At 37.6% G+C, this 18,593-nt stretch overlaps 4 protein-coding genes and 2 pseudogenes across 4 annotated transcripts; 1 reads left to right on the plus strand and 5 right to left on the minus strand.

The window, feature by feature from the left end:
* Window positions 1–598: 598 nt before the first annotated feature.
* LOC137721697 (putative GPI-anchored protein At3g06035) lies at window positions 599–1,545 on the minus strand. The gene is made up of 2 exons (XM_068460723.2): window positions 1,443–1,545; window positions 599–1,341 (listed from the first exon to the last, which is right to left on the minus strand). Exons 1-2 carry the CDS (start codon window positions 1,519–1,521, stop codon window positions 839–841), a joined length of 582 nt encoding a protein of 193 aa, XP_068316824.1. The 5' UTR covers window positions 1,522–1,545; the 3' UTR covers window positions 599–838.
* Window positions 1,546–2,020: 475 nt separating this feature from the next.
* On the minus strand, window positions 2,021–3,294 carry LOC137722364 (putative GPI-anchored protein At5g19250 pseudogene; annotated as a pseudogene).
* A 1,744-nt stretch (window positions 3,295–5,038) lies between these two features.
* LOC137722163 (glucose and ribitol dehydrogenase-like) lies at window positions 5,039–6,507 on the plus strand (annotated as a pseudogene).
* A 35-nt stretch (window positions 6,508–6,542) lies between these two features.
* Window positions 6,543–10,430, minus strand: LOC137723553 (mevalonate kinase). The gene is made up of 5 exons (XM_068462753.2): window positions 9,993–10,430; window positions 8,906–9,149; window positions 8,554–8,807; window positions 7,332–7,745; window positions 6,543–6,912 (listed from the first exon to the last, which is right to left on the minus strand). Exons 1-5 carry the CDS (start codon window positions 10,123–10,125, stop codon window positions 6,794–6,796), a joined length of 1,164 nt encoding a protein of 387 aa, XP_068318854.1. The 5' UTR covers window positions 10,126–10,430; the 3' UTR covers window positions 6,543–6,793.
* Window positions 10,431–11,710: 1,280 nt separating this feature from the next.
* On the minus strand, window positions 11,711–15,115 carry LOC137723009 (amidase 1). Its single transcript, XM_068462163.2, has 9 exons — window positions 14,828–15,115; window positions 14,122–14,274; window positions 13,809–13,933; window positions 13,605–13,730; window positions 13,085–13,267; window positions 12,700–12,847; window positions 12,450–12,618; window positions 12,177–12,311; window positions 11,711–12,029 (listed from the first exon to the last, which is right to left on the minus strand). The coding sequence occupies exons 1-9, from the start codon at window positions 14,935–14,937 to the stop codon at window positions 11,892–11,894; spliced, it is 1,287 nt and encodes a 428-aa protein (XP_068318264.1). The 5' UTR covers window positions 14,938–15,115; the 3' UTR covers window positions 11,711–11,891.
* Window positions 15,116–16,007: 892 nt separating this feature from the next.
* On the minus strand, window positions 16,008–18,290 carry LOC137723530 (RING/U-box superfamily protein). The gene is made up of 7 exons (XM_068462733.2): window positions 17,997–18,290; window positions 17,397–17,491; window positions 17,236–17,309; window positions 17,088–17,143; window positions 16,863–16,975; window positions 16,569–16,630; window positions 16,008–16,393 (listed from the first exon to the last, which is right to left on the minus strand). Exons 1-7 carry the CDS (start codon window positions 18,121–18,123, stop codon window positions 16,099–16,101), a joined length of 822 nt encoding a protein of 273 aa, XP_068318834.2. The 5' UTR covers window positions 18,124–18,290; the 3' UTR covers window positions 16,008–16,098.
* Window positions 18,291–18,593: the final 303 nt, after the last annotated feature.

Genomic DNA, 18,593 nt, shown 5'->3' on the forward strand with positions numbered 1-18,593 from the left:
AAAGTAAAAAAAAAAAAAAAAGTCCAAATCTTTCTATTATTAATATCTGATTTTATTTAAACTTTTTGAGCAATTTAAATTCTTTTTCTTTTTGGTTTAAGCGATATTAGGACAAGAGATTTGAAATTATGATGGGTGAACGTTCTTAATCACAACAGTAATTAGATTTTTATATATGTGCATAGATTATCACTATATAATGATGTATTTGAGAAGTTTTTTAGTGACTAACCGTCATATGGTGTGATTAATTCATTTACTGTATCATGAAGGGATGATGCATGTAATCCTCCCACTCACAAATTTCTCAACTTAACGGACCAAACTTAAAATGCAATTAGAACAAATGAGTTTAGTAAGAATTAGGTTATTTAAGAATGACAATCTAATTTAGTTGATCCAGAGTATATAAAAAAGTCCAAGTTGGAGTCTTTCTATACGTAAATTTAAAACATTTCAGAAGATAATATCTTGTCAAGAAAAGTATGTAGGATTTTACGTTAATGAAAAATTAATAAATAGATATTATTTTATTTTAGTACAACGATAATCTAAACTAATTAAATGCAAGACAGAAAAATTTAGAATCACAACGGAATAAGTTGAAGAGGAAGACCACAACCATTAAAACAATTCATCACTTAATTACAATAAAAAATAGGTATCACTTAATTACAATCGAAAATAGGTTTGTCCTAATGATGAACGAGTATAAGATAAGTTAAATCAAAGAAAGTGGAGTTGTGTTTACCATTCTTACTATTATGTGTAAGATTAAAGAGAAAAAATAATCACATTACTTTTTCCAACACAATAAAAGAGAAAATAGAAGAGCAATTCAGCAGAGCAAAACCAAGAACAACCCCACCAAAACAGCCGCCATGTAATGAATCATGCCAATGGCACCCAAAGAAGCTGCGCCGCTCGCAAAGCTTCCACTTTGTGCGTCAGTGGTCAACACAACAATCACCCATTCATCCTCAGAACCAATCCCAACACCTGCATACTTAGAATCCTTCAGATATTTTGCGTAATGGGAGCGAGTGTAGTTGTTGAGCACAAGATCCTCGTCCAAATCCGGCACGCAGACGGGCCAAATGATGCCGGCTGTTGTCGTGTTGGTTTCGATATGGCACTTTCTCCTGAGCTTGTCGAATTTCGGGAATTTGGGTCCATTGCCTGGCTCGATGCTGTACTTCTGTGAGCTAGAACACTGTTGGTATTCTAGCTTGTCGGCAAGTTTATCGGCTAGACAAGCTGCATTGTCGTTCTTCTTGAACTCCGGAAGCTTTTGGGATTGCCTGAAGTTGTTGAAACCTTGGAAAAGCTTGTCTTCTTCATCTGCAAAGAAAATAAGATTTTAGAGAAATGATTTTGTTCTAACAAATTAAAATGACAACATACATAGCGAAAATTTTGAGACGCGAGAAAGATAATAGTACCGTTTGAAGATATTGGATGAGAAATAAATAGTAAGCCAATAACATAAAAGAGAAAGAAACTTAGTTTGGAGAAGGCCATTGTTTTAGTGCTAGGACATCGGCCTTGTGAATAGGGTGCATAAATATACACCAGTTGGGGAGGAATAAAAAGATTGCTTGTGGGTTAGTGTTGTCTTTTAGGGTTTTTGGGTTGTACATTATTCCTCAATTCTTTGCTTCATATGAGTTGCCTTGGATGCCAAGGAATTCTAATTCTCCATAAATTAAAAGTAGATAGAGATGTTTCTCCGATTCTCTTTCCCTTTTGGTTCAATAATTTCTTTGCTAGAGAATTCTGGTTGACAGATTCTGATGTTAGATAACAATTTCATTCCGGTGAGGTGGAGCACAGGCGTAAGTATACTGATAGTTGAGGTTCCGATCCCAAAACCGATGTTTCAATGGGTACGAAATCCTTAAAAACCCTTGCAAAGTTTCTCGACTTTCCGTTATGAAACCACAAACTACAAAGATGCCCTAAATTTAGTAAATTTATCTGCTTTGCACATATCGAATGCAAATAATGAAAACATAATGTAGTTCAGCCATTACATACACTCGGAATCCCTTGCTAGTTCACAACTACCAAAAGTCACATATTTTGGCACGCACAATACAACTTTCACAACTTCAGCTAACCAAGATAATACACAACCCTAGCAAAAGGGTGACCAAGAAACGACCAAAACCAACAGTTGAACTTGAAACTAAAGAGCTTGCTGCATTAACAAAGCTTCCAGCTGGGTTATTTGTGGCCAAAACCACCACCATCCAATCATCCTCGGATCCAAGCCCAACTCCAGTGAACTTCGAATCGTTCAGATACTTTACGAACTGCGGTCGGTGAGTATAATTGGTAAGCACCACAGTTGGGACCAAATCAGGCACACAAATTGGGAGAATAACTCCGGCTGATGTGCTGTTGGCATCGATTTTGCACTTGCTCAAGTGCTTGGGAAGATTGGCAAGCGGAGTCTGCGAGGTTGCCATAATGCTCCGTTGGTGGGACTGTTGCAAGGCTGGTCTTCCATGTCATCCGCAATTTGATCCGCTAGGCAGCCTGCATTACCGTTCTTGACGAGGGCCGGCAGGTTTAGCGAGGTTCTGTAACTGTTAATGCCTTGGAGAAGGTTGTCCTCATCCTTATCTGCAGGCAAATAGGTAAAGTATAAGTTTTGAGAATGGATTAGCCACTGAAATTCTAAAATCATATCAAATGCCATAACTATGGTCCTGTTACTAACTTAGTTGCATGCCATCTCCAAGGATATATGTGAATCATACTCACAATCTAATATCAGTCTCGGATTTCTGTCGGAATTAGGTTATTAATTATTAATAATTTGTTGCTATTTTCTAAAAGACCTAGGTGTCTAGGTTCTGAGTGGTTAAGTTGGGATAATATATCGGTGCATAGTTTGGATTTGGTACGCTCAAGTAGACCGTGACACAACAAACATTAGTACTTATAACAATCTTGACAGAATAAGTTCATTGGTTGTTTTAGAAAGTAGTAAATGTAAATGTAAATGCAAGGAGAAAACGAAAAACACACTTTAAAATTCGACATACTAGAGAACTAAGTAATTGGTTAATTGCTAGTAACCAAGAAACGGAAAAATATGCATTCATACCAGGTATAGTTTTCTGCAGATTTAGTAAGATGTTATATGTGCCTAACACACACACACACGTATATGAGAGAGAGAGAGAGAGAGAGAGAGAGAGAGAGAGCACATACCAGCACAGGAAGCAAGAGAAAGGCATGAGCAAACACAAAGAAGAAGAAGCTAAGTTCGACGAGGGAGGCCATATTAATGGTATGGCTGAAGGCCTTTTATGGAAGTTAAATCAGGTTTTAGATTGAGAGCACCAGGGAGAAAGAGAGAGGATGAGAGACTTGAGAGATTGTTATACGATGAGTTTGCCAATGCCCCGTTTCCTTTTTTTTTTAAGGCAATCCTCCAGGTTTGGAGAGCGGATCGATTACACAATGCTAAACTTGCCTAATTGACATGTAACAGTTACTTGGCTATCAGTTGGCCTTGCACGTGGACAACATGCAAAGCATGGCTTAAGGACTTTTTTAATGGAGTAATGCTATTCTTACCACAATTTTTTATCACATTTCTTTACCATTTTAAATGGCAAATGAGTTGGACAAGTTACATCATTTAATTGCAATCTTTTTATTAATTAAAACACTTAAATAATCTTAGGTGGCAGAAGAAGCTACTCCTCGTATACCACAATCATCATTTAACTAACCATCTTTTTATTAATTATTGATTAACATTTTGAAATTAAATGCTAATTAATTTAGATGATGTGGCTGTCCACATCAGATGTCACCTAAGGTGGTATATAATTGTAGTACAAAAATATGGTGAGAATAGTATTATTGATTTCAACGGCTCTATTGCGGATTAGATTAACTAACTACCATCGGATATGCTAAAAGGCTAATGATAGAGAGCTCAAATTTTAAACTAAAATTCTGTAACTAAGTGACGGTTAATGATTGAATTATTAATTAAAAATTAACATGTTTATTTTTTATTGTTGACACATTATTTAGTTGTACATTTAGTTTAGAATTTTTGATCTATCGAGCATTACTTCTTACTTGTTACGAGCAGTTTATTGTCGCAATTTAGCATGAATGCATAAATTAGGTCTGTTGGTTAAATTAATATGTTTTGGTTTCCACACGAAAAATCTCTTTTCTCATAAATTAAAATGATGTGGAATAACATGTATGATGTGGAGTATCATCACAAAAAGTAATATGTGCTAATAAGAAGTTCTGCAAGTCTCCAGCCAATTATTTTTTTAGGTTGAAACATCTACATTTTCATGATATATATCGAAACAGATTGATTCATGTATGAATTTTAATTAGCTATGAAAAGTTGAAGTTCTACCTTAAACAAATAACATATGAAGAATAGTCCAACATACTTGCACATATAAATCACTCTTTTCATCGATATAAAATTTATTCACAACACTGCCAATATATGCTCCATGTCACACCATTTGTTACATTCACATAATTGGCTAGAGTCTCGATTTTGTGAGAGGCGCCAATGTGAAAAGAGTTTAAAGGACTTAAATATAGGAGGAGTCCAAATCCTTATCTAAAGTGCACCATCAGTTTTTTTCATAGAACTTTGTTACTTCAGGATAATTTGAGATGAATGGAAGAGATCCCATATCATGATCCAAATAGTACTCTTCTCTCTACCTATCTCATACTGAAAAAGAGCATTAGCCCATCCTTGTCACTTTCAGAAAATCTTCTCGACTATCTTCAGGCATGGCAATGGCCCATGTCAACAAAACTGTTTGTTTTCACAGATGTGTAGTCTGCATGCAAATGTCAAGACACGTAGACGCAGCTCCCTGTCCCTGCCACCTGTTCTTCCAAGTGTCAGTTCAAAATTGCTATAAATTCCATAGCTTGATACCTTGCCACCATTCAAGATCAGGAGTTCACTGCAATAAACCCTAATCTCCATCAACTTTGAAAAGTAGTACGTAGAGTTTATAGAAGAATGGCTTCAGGTGGAAAGCAGCAATTCCCTCCTCAAAGGCAAGGAACTCAGCCAGGGAAAGAACATGCCAGGGATCCCACTCCTCAGTTCACAAACCCTGATTACAAACCCTCCAATAAGCTCCAAGTACATCACATTGCTTTATTGAGCTGCTTAATATAACATAATTTTCATTACCATCTACTTAACAATTGAGTATGTGTAGGGTAAGGTGGCGCTTGTGACAGGTGGCGACTCCGGGACCGGCCGATCGGTGTGCCATCTGTTTGCTCAGGAGGGTGCAACGGTGGCCTTCACGTATGTGAAGGGACATGAGGACAAGGACGCAAAGGACGCGCTCCAAGCAGGTCAAGGCTTCTGATGCCATGGAGCCCATGGCTCTTGCTGCTGATCTGGGATTTGATGAAAATTGCAAGAAGGTTGTCGATGAGGTTGCCAACGCGTACGGCCGCATTGATATTCTGGTTAACAATGCCGCCGAGCTGTACAAGGCTGGCTCTGTGGAGGAGATCGATGAGGCCCGTTTGGAGAGGGTGTTTAGGACCAACATATTTTCTTATTTCTTCATGACAAGGTAAGTGAAGGAAAGAAGAAAATGGAAGTGTTATTAAACGAGGGTCAATCTCAAAACTTTTAGTGTGACAATTATATACTGTCACTACTTTTCACTATTTTGAGTATGATGCTCACAAAATCGAGGTCCTACCCTTAGAGTTAAGGGGAGTGTAGTAGTTCAATTTTTAAAATTTTTTTATGAGTACATGCAAAATTTCTTAATTTACTGATGTGAAATGTTTCACATCGTAGACACACTCTTTACATCCACATGTAGTGCACTCTACTGTCTAGGGCCAAATAGTGGATATATACGTGTGGCCGTTGTTTTTCACACCCTACAGGGTGTGTAGCAGAATTTTTTGATAAGTAGATATGCAGCAAGATTTTTTAATTTTGATAAAAACCCCAAATAATTGTATGAGAAATTGATGTTTGCTAATTGGTAATGTTAGGCATGCACTGAAGCACATGAAAGAAGGTGGCTCCGTTATTTGCACAACATCGATCGTCGCGTACAGGGAAGTGACAGCCTACTTGATTACTGTGCAACCAAGGGCGCCATCGTAGCTTTCATAAGAGGACTTGCACTGCAGCTGGTTAAACGAGGCATTCGAGTCAATGGTGTAGCTCCTGGACCGATATGGACCCCGTTGATTCCAGCATCTTTCGATGAGGAGGAGGTCCAACGATTTGGGAACGAAGTGCCAATGCAGCGCCCCGGGCATTCGTATGTGAGAATCTCGCAAGTTGTGGTATATAAAACAGTGTCAATCTCTGGGATCAGAATCGGTTTTACGGAGGAATCTCACATCCTGACTCCATAAAGAGCGACTGATATACCATCGATATACAATCGGTTACAAGACAGATTATCGTCTTAAATTTTCCTTTTAAGATGTGGTGTGTTTGCAATGTTAAAACAGTTCTAAGCTGTGATTTAAAGAGATTAAAATAAAAATAATTCAACACCTTGATGTAAAGAATATTCATCTCTTACAAGTTACAAACAAATGTATATGCAACAATCTTGCTTACGCCACAAGAAATCTACGAACCAGCACAGATTGCCAGTTCTTTTCAAATATTTCCGTCAAAAAATAGGAAGACGGAAATTACAGAGAGCAGAGAGAGCTTGTGTCCTACCAGTCAGCAATGGAGCTTTAAGATCTTCTTACTCTCAGCACTTCAGAGGGGAGGTTACGATGAACCGCCGAAGCAAATTTCAACTCCGTTTCCACCGATGGCGGCCGTCAGACAAAGGAATCCACAAGACTCCAGCTCAGCAGTTACTTTATGAACAACAGTTCCTGATAGCACTGATTCATGTGGTCAAGGAAACGTTGGGAAATAAACTAGGTGAACACTAAACAAACTACAAGGGGTCACGAAGCGCTTGTTTGGGACTGCTTACGTAGAAATAAGCACTTTTGCTTGAAAGGCTTTTATTGTAAACATGTAACAAAAATTATTAGAAATCCAAGAGGTTCTTGGAAATGCACTTGGAAGAGCTTCTCTCCGTAAAAAGCTTTTACAACCCAGAAGCGCTCTTAAGTTTTTATGCCGAACGTAATTAGAAGTGTTTTTAGTTGTCAGAAAGCAATTTTAGCCCTTCTATAAGCAATCCTTAACAGGTGTTAAACTGTGTTTGTGATATTTTGCGAGACTAGAAGGAAAATGACGAGACATGAGAAAATGTGGTAAAGAACTAAAAATAAATGGAACCATGAAAGGATACAGGTTGGCAGCAGCGTGAGAACACAACCTCCACCCCCAGCTCCCGTCAGATTGGAAGCTAACTTGTATTTCAACGTTGTTCGGATAACGGTTTCAATTGAAGCGTGGCTGACCCCCATACATTGGAGCAGACCTTGATTCATTTCCATTAACTCTTCTATTTTCGCTTCCATCTCAGTGATGGAGAGATCATCGGGCGCAGACGATTGGATGATGTTAGCCATTTCCGTGCTGATAGAATCCACTGCGTTAAACACAGAAGCCATGCCCTTTGGATGCCTTAAAGTTCTCTCCGAAACACCAGCGACTAAGGCCTTCGTGTTCCTCCCAACTTTTGTGTTGGTAATAAGCATTTTGAGTGTTGTGTTCGATTTGATACGAGTCAGACTACCTGAGCGAAACTTGATCATATTGCCTGTTGGAAGAGAGATTCGTATAAAGATATTGTCAAAAGCAGTAAATCCATTGCATCGAACAAGGTAAAGAAACTAAAATACTCCATATCTCTAACATTTGAACTCCAACAAATATGCCAAAAGATGATATGGAGAGTCTGAAACCAGATACCATTATGCATATTTGAATACCTCGATATTACTGAGATATCAATTCGAATTACTATAATGTTCGGTGATTTAAAACAACAGTTTCTAGATTAGTCGCGATGAGTCAGTACCGGAAAATCCATGATTCCTCTCCAACAATAATCCCGCTAAATTCAGGTTATATTGAACATTAACTAAAATAGTAAAGCGTTTAGCAACTTAACACTTCCGCACTGAATCGCATAATTAACAAGATTTTGGAACCAACAGTAGGCTTGGATTACAAAGAATAAAAGAGTATGGATTAAGCAAATCAATCTCAAGAGAGTTCCTATCTTACCAAAGAAAAGTCCGATAAGGAACTTCAAGGTACAATGTGGATCTGGTACGACTATTTTTTGGGTACTAGTAAGCACTAATGAAGTAGATGCATAGAGATAAATGAATCTCTTCATGTATGAAACAATGTGGCTTCCAGTAAATTGAAAATTTTCCTTTTCACCAGTAGCTGTTTGACATCGTAACACTTTTTGTATTAATCCAGACAAACTATTTATCTAACTGATTCCAAGAACTTTATAACTCAAAAATCCAAGGCGAGAAGATAAGTGAAAAAAGAAGAAATGAGATATTGATGAAGGAAGAAAATGTGTCGGGCACAGGTCACAAATAACATACCGTATGTGCTAACTGTATTGTCGATTCCAGATGGCTTTCCATGGATGATCATTTCACCTTCAAAAGCCCATTTGTTCAGCAAATCAAGTTCACTGTCCCCAAAACTGGTCCACTCTTTGTGGCTCAAATCCAGACTTACAGAATTTGAGAAAGAAAGAAGAGCACCCGAGAGTGCAACACAGAATGCGGCGGATGATCCCAGGCCTGAACCCAACGGAAGTTCTGAAGTGACAACAACAGTGGCAGGTTTAAATCTGAGCCATAAAGAGAAGGAATCAGAGAACGAGAAAATAAGAATCAAGAGTCAAGAACTGAAAGTAGTCGATTATACAAACAAATAACGATTGCGTACCCTTGGATAGATGAATATAGCCAAAGAAAAGCCAACACTCCAGCACCAAGTCCAATGTTTGCCTCTGGAATCTTCAGTTCATCAACTAAAGCAGCAAGTGATTTAGTCGACTCCAGTGAACATGAGGTTGGCACTGATGAGTTGGGAATATCTAATCCTGATAGGACTGCTTTTAATCTACCAATAGGCCATGAAAACTCTAATCCAACATCCTTGAGCTGGAGTCTTAGTGCATCATCACTATCTATGAATAACAGCGAAAGGCCGTCAGTGACAAATTATTCAAAATGAACCTGGACATGAACATATGAACTTTACTATGTTCATATCCATAAACAGATTTCTAATATAACTTAAACCCTATAAATTCAACTAGACCAATAGTCAGGGTCGTCTGAAAACAGATTTGTCCAGAATCTAAAAAGGGCTTCTTTAAATACTGATTTCACGCAATCCAGTAGCTAAATGCTTAACTTGGAAAAAGGCTCAAACTTTTGCAATTGGACTTCTAACATAACTTAAACCCTACAAAATTATCTAATCAGATTCATCCACTAAATAGAATTTCACATAATCTCAAGAGGATATCTTTTAACCACAACTTGGAGCAACAGAACAACCAAATTTAAGCTTATCTCACAAAAAGATACAAGCTTTTTGCGGTTGGCAACAGAGTCACAAAGCTTAATCAGAACCCGTGAACCTGAACAGAACAGAAGTTTCAGACACACTATCATCCTACCCAATAGAACTTCCCAGAATCTGAAAAGGGTTTCTATAAATCCTGATTTCAAGGCAACCCAAGCTGAATTTTTACCTTACAAAAAGATGCAAACTTTTGCTTTTGAATTGGAAATGCCATCATTTGAAAGCTTAAGCAAAACCCATCAATCCAACCATAAAAAAGACGCAAAATCTTTGCATTGGCAAACCATTCATAACCCAAAAATGATATCTTAGCAAAACCCATGAATCCAACTCAAAAAACGATATCTTCCCAATAAGATCCCAAATCAAAAAATAAATTATATAAATTGACAGACTGAAACAAACCCAAGAGAGATTAAGAGAGAGAGAGAGAGAGTACCAGAGGGAGTGGGAAAGCGAAGAGAGACGTAGGTGTAAAGGTCAATGGAGGAAGCCACCGCCGTCGTTCCATGAACAACAGCATGTTCCCCCGAGAGTATGATTTTTCCAGGTGCTCTTGCCTTCACTTCCATTTCTTGAAATTGGTTGAATGGTTCCAATCTGGTCACCAAATCCAAATACTTTGGTGCCAATTCTGAAAAATTGCAGAGAGTCTCCCCGGTGCGAGGAGAGTGGTGGTTGGAACTTGGATCTTGGAACTTGGTGGGTTAAAATATATACGGTCCATTAATGTAAGAAAAGTCGAAATTAGGCTGCTGCAACCAACCACAGTTGGCCTCTTCCATTATTTATTCCAACGCTGCATTGCCTTCTGATTCCTTTTTTTGGCTCCTTGTTTTTCAGGTGCCTTTTTCTCCATGCAGAAAATGCATTGCCCTTCTTTTTATAATTTTTTATGTTTTATAAATAGAGCGTTGCGTAGAAGTGCTTTTTAAATAAGCATTTCCAAGCGGGATTGGATTGCACTAAATTGAATATGGTTTTAACTTTATGCTATGTTTGGTGTAACTTAAGATTACAGAGTTGGATAGATCAATGATATGCGATATTTGTATCTAAATTTAGATTCTCAGGACTTGGGTAACCGTGAAAGTAGAAATGAATAATTTTTTGTTTTTAAAGGATTAGACGTGAAGATATTTTTTATTATTCTAATACTTATTTTGAGGGGATCGGAATGAATAATTTCTCATCTCTTTTTTCAAGATACATTGAGTATTTTCTATTCCGATCAAATCTCGAAAACCAAACAAAAAGTCTCGGATCCTCAAGCTGGCAAGATCAAGTATAAGAGTCAATTTCAAGCATATGTTATGAGACCGGAGTGTGCTTTGCACGAGTGGATAAAATATAAGAAAATTAATGAAAATGACTTGAAAACTTTGAGTTTTAATGATAAGTACAAAATAAAAAGTAAAGTAAATAGTACCAGAATTGACATTTTAGTATAAAAATATATTTTTTTTTTTATTAAAATAAACAGTACCGTGGATTTTTCGTTAAAACTTGAGTAAAATATTGGGTTAACACCCATAACATACCCTCTCTCCTAGGCTATTGTCAAAGTTTAAAACCGTCCTCCACCCCCTCAATAATAATAAATTTAAAAAAAAAAAAAAAAAAGTGGGGCCTTGGGTTTTTGGTTGGAAACTAGCCCACTCACACAACAACGCAGTTGTCGAGCGCCCACCTGTCTTTACCTGTACAAATTAATCAATCATAATCTTAGATGTGTTGAAAAAACTTATATAGGTATTAAAAAATTTATATGGTCATTCATTAAACTGCCACACAGTTTCAACATTGCTAATGTTTTCAACACATTTAAGATTATGATTGATTAATGAGGTGTGAGAGATAAAAGGGGTGTGTGAATAGCTCCACCCCCTGTTTATCCTTTTCATTTGCCTATTTTAGGTTGCTCATCTAACAAGGTAGTATATGAAACGAATGATTTCTACGGTCTTCTTTGGACTTATGCAGTCACTCTGTTTTTGAGCATTGGATTGATAACCAAAGGACAAATTAAGAAGGGGAATGCGGGAGGTGAAAAGTGGAGTTCGGAAATTACTCTTGTGAAGCGTGATATAAAAGCTAAGAGCATCTTCAAAAAAGATAACAATCAAGTAACAAAGTTAGGTTTACTGTGCCACGTAGTAAAAAAGCATCTCCAACGGAGATAGCAACCCAACTATCAAATTGAAGAAGTAGTAACTCAAGGTCAACTCTTAATTCTTCAAGTCAGCAAATTGGGTCCGGCAATATATTTTATTCAAAAGTATTATTTAGCAAAGAGTTTGAAAATAAAACTTGCAACTCAAAATCTTGTAGCCCACAATCACAAACATCCGACTTGTTCTTTGAGAGTGTCGTAAAGAGTCTCGACAAGATTGAGCAGGAACCCATCCGAGCCATGCTTGGCCAACAAGGAAACTGAAACAGGTAGGTTGTCATACATCGCCAGTGGTATACTCACCTGCAAATACGTAGAAATATGTTACAAACTTTCAGCAGGTACTTGCAGCATCGACGAAGAAAAGGATCGTAATGTGTCGTACTTTGCATCGTGCACAAACATACAAACATGGAGAGAGGAGAGGGAGAGAGGAGATGGATTAAAAACCTGGCAGAATCCGGATACTCCGGCAATGGAGAGCAAGCTGAATGCCCTGGCACGAAAAGTTTCGAGTGTAGTAGGATCTGTTTGCAGTTTTGGTGGAGCCCCTGGAACTGTAGGAATTGCGAGAACACCGAAATCCTGAGAGTAAATCAAGTAGAATGTGTCACATATGCATTAGAGCCAATAGGAAGGTAAGATGCAAACAAATAATATGAAGCGACGGATTCCTAAATTTAACTTTGATGCTTGCCAAGATGTGTGAGAGAGAGAGAGTACCCCGAGAAGTTCAGTAAGAGCAGCACGTAATTCAGTCTTGATGGAGTGACATACATCGACATTTTCATCTGCTGACTGAACAGCTTCCCATACACGTTCTGCTATCCCGGGACCTAAGTCAGGTCTGACTGTACTAACCCATTCACCATGGTTGTTCTTGAATTCATACCTACGCTCTCAAATAATAAAATTGGAATTCATTATGAAGGACAAATTGAACTTTTATTAATCAAGTCCACCAAATCAGCACCTTTGAAGTAGACGCATGGCGCTTGATAGGGCTATCAACGATGGTATATTGTACTCTTGACTTGCATTTCCCTTATCCAAGAAAGAGTTCAAGCTTGGAACTCTGTCCTTGACGATGTCCCTGAGGTTAGCATGCTTTATAACATGACCTGCATTTTCAAAAATAATAAGTCAGCTTCTTCTTTCCATAAATTGAGCTTGTCCGTATCTCAGTGAGATCTAATTTAACCAAGTGAATGATGATTTTCAGGTAATAATATGTCTACTGATTTTAATGGTCTATTTGTGTCTTGAAACGCAGGGGAATTACAAATTGGTCTCGATTTATGTCAATCAAAATACTTACAGCTAGTGCTGAAACGGATGAATACAGTCAATTCACTTACCTCCAAATAACTTCTCAACTGAGTCAACAAGTACTTGTTTTACTCGACTGCTTGGAATACTTGAAAGCTGGAAACAGTCTTCTGCGATGATGAACTGAGTGGGCACGACAGGTCCCCTATCAGGCAATTGGAGCAACACTTGTCCAACTCTATTCAAAATCGCGGGATTCCTAGCAAACCATCCTAGATCAGAAGTTAGAGTCAAAAGGATGGTTTCCGATTGCCTAGAGTGCTAGATAGATCATTCACATTGGTAAAGTTTTCCAAATACTATATTTCCAAGTGCATAAAAACTTAAAACACACAAGTATCACGAGTAATAATCAACAAAAATGCAGAATGTATGGATGGCATATGAATCATTAAAGTGGAAGAAGTTAGCTACTTTCTAGAAATAGAAATAGAGATACTTCTTGTTATATAAAATCGAGGGAAAACCGAAACATTACATTTTCTTTTTCACATCCAAAAATTTATTTCCTAAGCCAGTCTGCAATATAAAAAGTCATTGATTTCTCACCCACTGTATCGAAACTTTGTGCCATAGGCGTAACTCCAGAAGTAGAAATGACACCATGAGATGGCCGAAACCCAAAAATTCCACAATACGAAGATGGAACTCTTACACTTCCTCCAGTGTCGGTTCCTGAAAAAGTGAGGATCTTGTGCTTCAACATAAAGAAGCAAGAAAAAAACCAAAAGCACACAACAAGGAATAACTTACCTAAGGAAAAATCTGCGAGGTCTGCACCCACGGCAACAGCAGAACCGCTAGAAGAGCCCCCAGGCACCCTATCTGGTGCACATGGATTTGTGGGAGTACCATAATGCTTGTTCTCTCCATTTATACTGCCAACAACACAATGCGAAATTCAAGGGCCTTTTCCTTCAAGTGATTTTAGAATGCACAAAATCGCCATTTAAATATGTTTACTACGAAAAGAGACTTGTAGCAATCGGTCAGTTGTCAAACATTTTGCAACCAAAACAGTAATGCAAGTTAAAGCATGTGAAAGATAAGGCCTCTCTGAACTAACCTGTATGCCATTTCATCCATGACAGTAATACCAATACATGTGGCACCTCCACTCAAAATTGCCGAAACAGCCGGAGCTGTTGATTCGGCAGCCGGGTGAGTCCTCGCCCAATCAGGATTCCCAAACCCGGTCACATGTCCAGCCACATCAAATCTGCCTCCAAGTTCATATTTCAGTGATAAAAAAAGATGTTCTAGCTTTACGCAGAAATACACACATGAAAAGATAGCACTATTTAGCACCCTCAACTGAAGTTCATCAACATGGTTTCACAACACATATAACCACACAAAGCACATTGATTTATTAGAAATGCTTCTCTGAAAAAGCACTTCTGATCATAAGCCGTTTCTACATAAGTTCTTTGATAAGAAGCAAATAAACTTCATCAAAAATTGAAGTGCTTCTGGAAAAAGCACCTTTTAACTTTTCTTGTCAAATTTACTAGAAGCGCTTTTCGTTATCTAAAATTGCTCTTTCGGCATTCTAAAAACACTCGTATTGTATAAACAAACACCCAAAATCACAGAAACACAAAAAAAAAAAAAAAAAAAAAGTTTCTTCAAGAATATGATTGAACCCAAAATCGGAAATCAGCAAAAAAGCACGAAAGCAGACAAATTTAAGTATAATAATTCAAATTCTGAAGCCTCCAAATAATGAAAGAGTGAAACAACCGAGGAAAATTAAAGGGAGTAGTTCTCACATGTCTTTGACAGCAAAGGTGAGGCCGCTCAGAGGAAGATCACGCGACGGAGACGGCGGTTGTATAAGGATTTTCTCCATGAAAGCTCCATGGTTTGAGTCTATCGCCATCTCTCTCTCTCTCTGTGCTACTGTTCGATCAAACCACCTCAGCCTCAGCAGCTCCACATTTGAGAGACTTGAATGGCACTCATCACTCGGGCTGTTGCAGGATGATATCCGTTGACACCATTCATCGTATTCAAATCACAATGACGATATTATCCTTACAATTATTGGTTGTTGATACGTTGGTCGCGTCAGGTCAGTGGGGGCAAAGTGGAAAATCCGGTGATTGGTAAAGCAGTTTTATAAACATTTTTTTTTTTTTTTTTTTTTAAGAAAAACTAACAAAAAGTTCAAAAAAAATTTAGTTTTAATAAAAATAAAGATGTAGTGAATAGTACTAGAGAAAGATAAAATGTGATTTTTCATTAAAAGTAAACAGTACATGACTGTTTCGTTAAAACTTTTTTTTTTTTATATTTTTTTTAAATTAAAATCTATTAAACAAAATTAATTAAACTGTAACAATAGTCGTTCAACTTTAACTCAATTAGAATAACGTTCATCAAATCAAAAATCTGTAACCATTGGTTCTTAACTCATCAAAACGTGCAACTATAGTCATTTTCATCGACTCTATCAAAACTTCCGTCAAAATGAGTCATGTTGGAACAATTATTGCTACAATTGAGTTAAAATTAAGAGACTATTGCTACAATTTTCTCATTTGATTTTTCACATTTGCCCTCAACCTCAAGTGCGTGGCATGTGACTCATTTTGACAAAAATTCTAATGAAGTTGACAAAAAAGACCTTGCCTAGATGTTTTGATGAATCAAGGAACTAACGATCACAAATTTTTAGTTGAAGGGTCATTACTCTAATTGGATTAAAAATAAGAGACAATTGCTACAATTTCCTCTTATTTCAACTTTTATTAAACAAAAACATTTATATGAGAGAATTCAGGCTCTTCCATTTTCCAAATGTGGATGTTGACTTGTTAGAGCATCTCCGATGCACGGCAGAGTTGTATATCCGAAGCCTGAGACGGAGCATCTTTCTGTCCAAATATAAGGGCAAACCACCTCCGATGCACCGGAGATTCAAAACTCATATTTGAGATTCCGGCCAAATTATGTATCCAAGACAAGTACGCACTTTATATCACTTAAAACAAAGATTCAACTTCAAGTGACAGTTCCATACATATGCAGATGAAAACTTTCATTCGCTGCAGTCGGAGTCATAAAATATGTTCAAGTAAGGAATCACAGGTCTATGTTCGGCAAGTTCTCCCTCTGCTGGCTCCGTAGTTACTCCCGGGGCACTCCAACCTAAGCGTTGCATGCACACAGCATCGTATGCTTCAATGTTCAAACCCGAAGCAAGAAATAGTTCCACCTCGTTTACAAAGCGATTGGTTTTTGCTGCCAGGAAGGGCCCTGCTGCATCAGAGGTTGATTCTTGAAATTCTCCTTGTGTTTCTTCAGGTGCTGTTGTTCGACCTTTCTGCTCATCCCTGAAAAATGCATGGTCCGGGTAAAAGTTCAGACGCAGAGATACTTCAATGTTATATTCTTTTTCATCTCATCCAAAAGAACTCAAAAGATGGGAGCAAACTTTGGAACATTATTCAATTAATTATCATGGATGATCAACTCCTTTTTCAAAATCTAGATCGTAGCACATATCACCTTGTCAAGGATGACTTAATCACGCCATGTATGTGGTGCATGACGATGTCAACATCTTCCTCCTATAAGTAGCAAAGAAGCAAGTTAGCTATAAAGAGTCACCCAAATAACTATAAAACGTGTGTTCTGCTGTGGTTGTCATATATAGAGAAGCCACATGCACAATTTTATGATTTAGCTAATTGGACTAGGTGATCCAGTTCATTGCCTAGCCAAAACAAAACGAAAGTCTGTAGGATGTTGAAATGTCCTTGTGTCACCACGAGAGAAAAGTTATGCAGAAGAAGTCAAGACCTGCATGAGAGCTTGGATTTCCCTTCTCAACCAACTTTGGAGCCAGCGGTTTGGCTGAAGATACTTGCGGGACTTCCAATAGCGTGATACGTCAAATATGTCACTTAAGAAACCTAATTAAAAAAACAAAGTTAACCAACTGGAAGACATATATACGGTGACAGCATTTCACAGGATATAAAATGAGAAACAACACAACCAATAAAATTATAAGAAGCACAAAACCTGGTTCGGTGTAATAACATTGCAATCTATACTTGTGATCCTTCGATAAGATAAAGCTGCAGATATCATTAACGGAAAAAACATAAGTAAACCACAGTTACATCACCGACACGAGCTCAAAGAGATAAAAACAGAAGAATACACGTACCCTGAATCCTGATCAATGCAATGCTTTTGAAAAGAACATCCATCGTAATCATATATTATACAAACATTTTCCGTCTGCGTCAAGCCACTAAAATTCAGCACTATCTATAACAAAAAGAAACAAAACTTGATTGAACAGAGATGCAGTATGAACAAACTGACCTTGCAAAGAGGACACTTTATATAATCCGGCGGGCAAGACTGCTTGCGAGCAACAACTTCCGTCCAACGCAAAATGCACTTGTAACAGAACTTATCTGCAACACAGAATTCGGGGATTTCGAAGACTCAATAGACGACTAAACATCACAGTCACACAGTTTTGTTTCACAGCATATACATCATTAACAAAGACCCATTTTTTCGACATTTTCGCTCATCAACCATTGAAAACATAATACTTAATCCTATCAAATAAAAAGTTAGAAAACTGCCCAACATAAATTGAACATCTACAAATCGTACAAAGACCCTTTTTTTACCTCCATTGACAAGAAAAAAAATGTATGATTATTCTTTAATACGTAATCAATTATATAGAAATTCAAGCTTCATCAATTGCTAAAGCACAAAAATTCATAAAAATATCGCAATTCTTGAAGAAACCCAATTCATGGAACTTGAAACAATGATCAATCAAAACCCAGCACCGAATAAGAGTTAAAAAAGAAAAATTAAATTTGATGCCCTGTTTGGTTTCCGAGAAAATGCAAGAAAATATGGAAATTGAAACCACAGAGAAGCTGAGAGAAAGGAACGTACGGAGACATTTTTCGAGATAAGAATCTTGAATTATGGGTCCGAGGCAGATGGGGCAAGGATTTGGGTCCTCCTCCGAACAAGAAGAAGAGCTTTTGATTTTGTCGGCATTCAATCCTCGCTTCTCCATTTTTGCTTGCTCCTTTCAATTCCTTGTGAGAAGGGAGCCTCTGTCGTCTCCGATGTTCACCATCGGATAATCAGATTAATGCGGTGCCGTTTCGCGAGAAACGACGCTAATAAAGATGTCGTTGCATTTTTCTATATTTCTTAGCAGCTATTTATGTTGCCGAATGTACTAGGCTGCCAATTATCCTATTGCCATTTAATTCGAGAGATTTTCATTCAAATTTTCGAATAATGTCATAAGATAGGCATGTGACATAAATTTATATGAAATTCTATAAAATTCACTGTTCAAAAAATCTCTGTCTATCGTTGCCTAGATGCTAAGCGACTGATCACCGCTCTAATTAATAACTAGGCGTTTGAAAATTAAGAAAATGTGCATAGACTTGTTGAGGTGCCCGTCTAGACCGTTTAGGCACCCGTCTAGCCCACCCAGATCCACTTAGGCACATGTCTCACTTAGACAGAAAA

This window comes from Pyrus communis, chromosome 4, assembly GCF_041283825.1.
Source record: "Pyrus communis isolate YQ-2024b chromosome 4, ASM4128382v1, whole genome shotgun sequence".
Lineage (NCBI taxonomy): Eukaryota > Viridiplantae > Streptophyta > Magnoliopsida > Rosales > Rosaceae > Pyrus > Pyrus communis.

Coding starts and splice junctions, on each gene's coding strand:
- LOC137723553 (XM_068462753.2), bottom strand. CDS start 10,125: ATGGAAGTGAAGGCAAGAGCACCTGGAAAAATCATACTCTCGGGGGAA. Junction 9,150..9,992: donor TCGCTTTCCCACTCCCTCTG/GTACTCTCTCTC, acceptor TGTTATTCATAG/ATAGTGATGATGCACTAAGA. Junction 6,913..7,331: donor TCTCACGCTGCTGCCAACCT/GTATCCTTTCAT, acceptor CACATGAATCAG/TGCTATCAGGAACTGTTGTT.
- LOC137723009 (XM_068462163.2), bottom strand. CDS start 14,937: ATGGCGATAGACTCAAACCATGGAGCTTTCATGGAGAAAATCCTTATA. Junction 13,934..14,121: donor ATGGATGAAATGGCATACAG/GTTAGTTCAGAG, acceptor TGTTGTTGGCAG/TATAAATGGAGAGAACAAGC. Junction 12,619..12,699: donor GCCATGCGTCTACTTCAAAG/GTGCTGATTTGG, acceptor TTGAGAGCGTAG/GTATGAATTCAAGAACAACC.
- LOC137721697 (XM_068460723.2), bottom strand. CDS start 1,521: ATGGCCTTCTCCAAACTAAGTTTCTTTCTCTTTTATGTTATTGGCTTA. Junction 1,342..1,442: donor TCATCCAATATCTTCAAACG/GTACTATTATCT, acceptor TTTTCTTTGCAG/ATGAAGAAGACAAGCTTTTC.
- LOC137723530 (XM_068462733.2), bottom strand. CDS start 18,123: ATGGAGAAGCGAGGATTGAATGCCGACAAAATCAAAAGCTCTTCTTCT. Junction 17,492..17,996: donor TTATCTCGAAAAATGTCTCC/GTACGTTCCTTT, acceptor TCTGTGTTGCAG/ATAAGTTCTGTTACAAGTGC. Junction 16,394..16,568: donor ATTAAGTCATCCTTGACAAG/GTGATATGTGCT, acceptor TGCATTTTTCAG/GGATGAGCAGAAAGGTCGAA.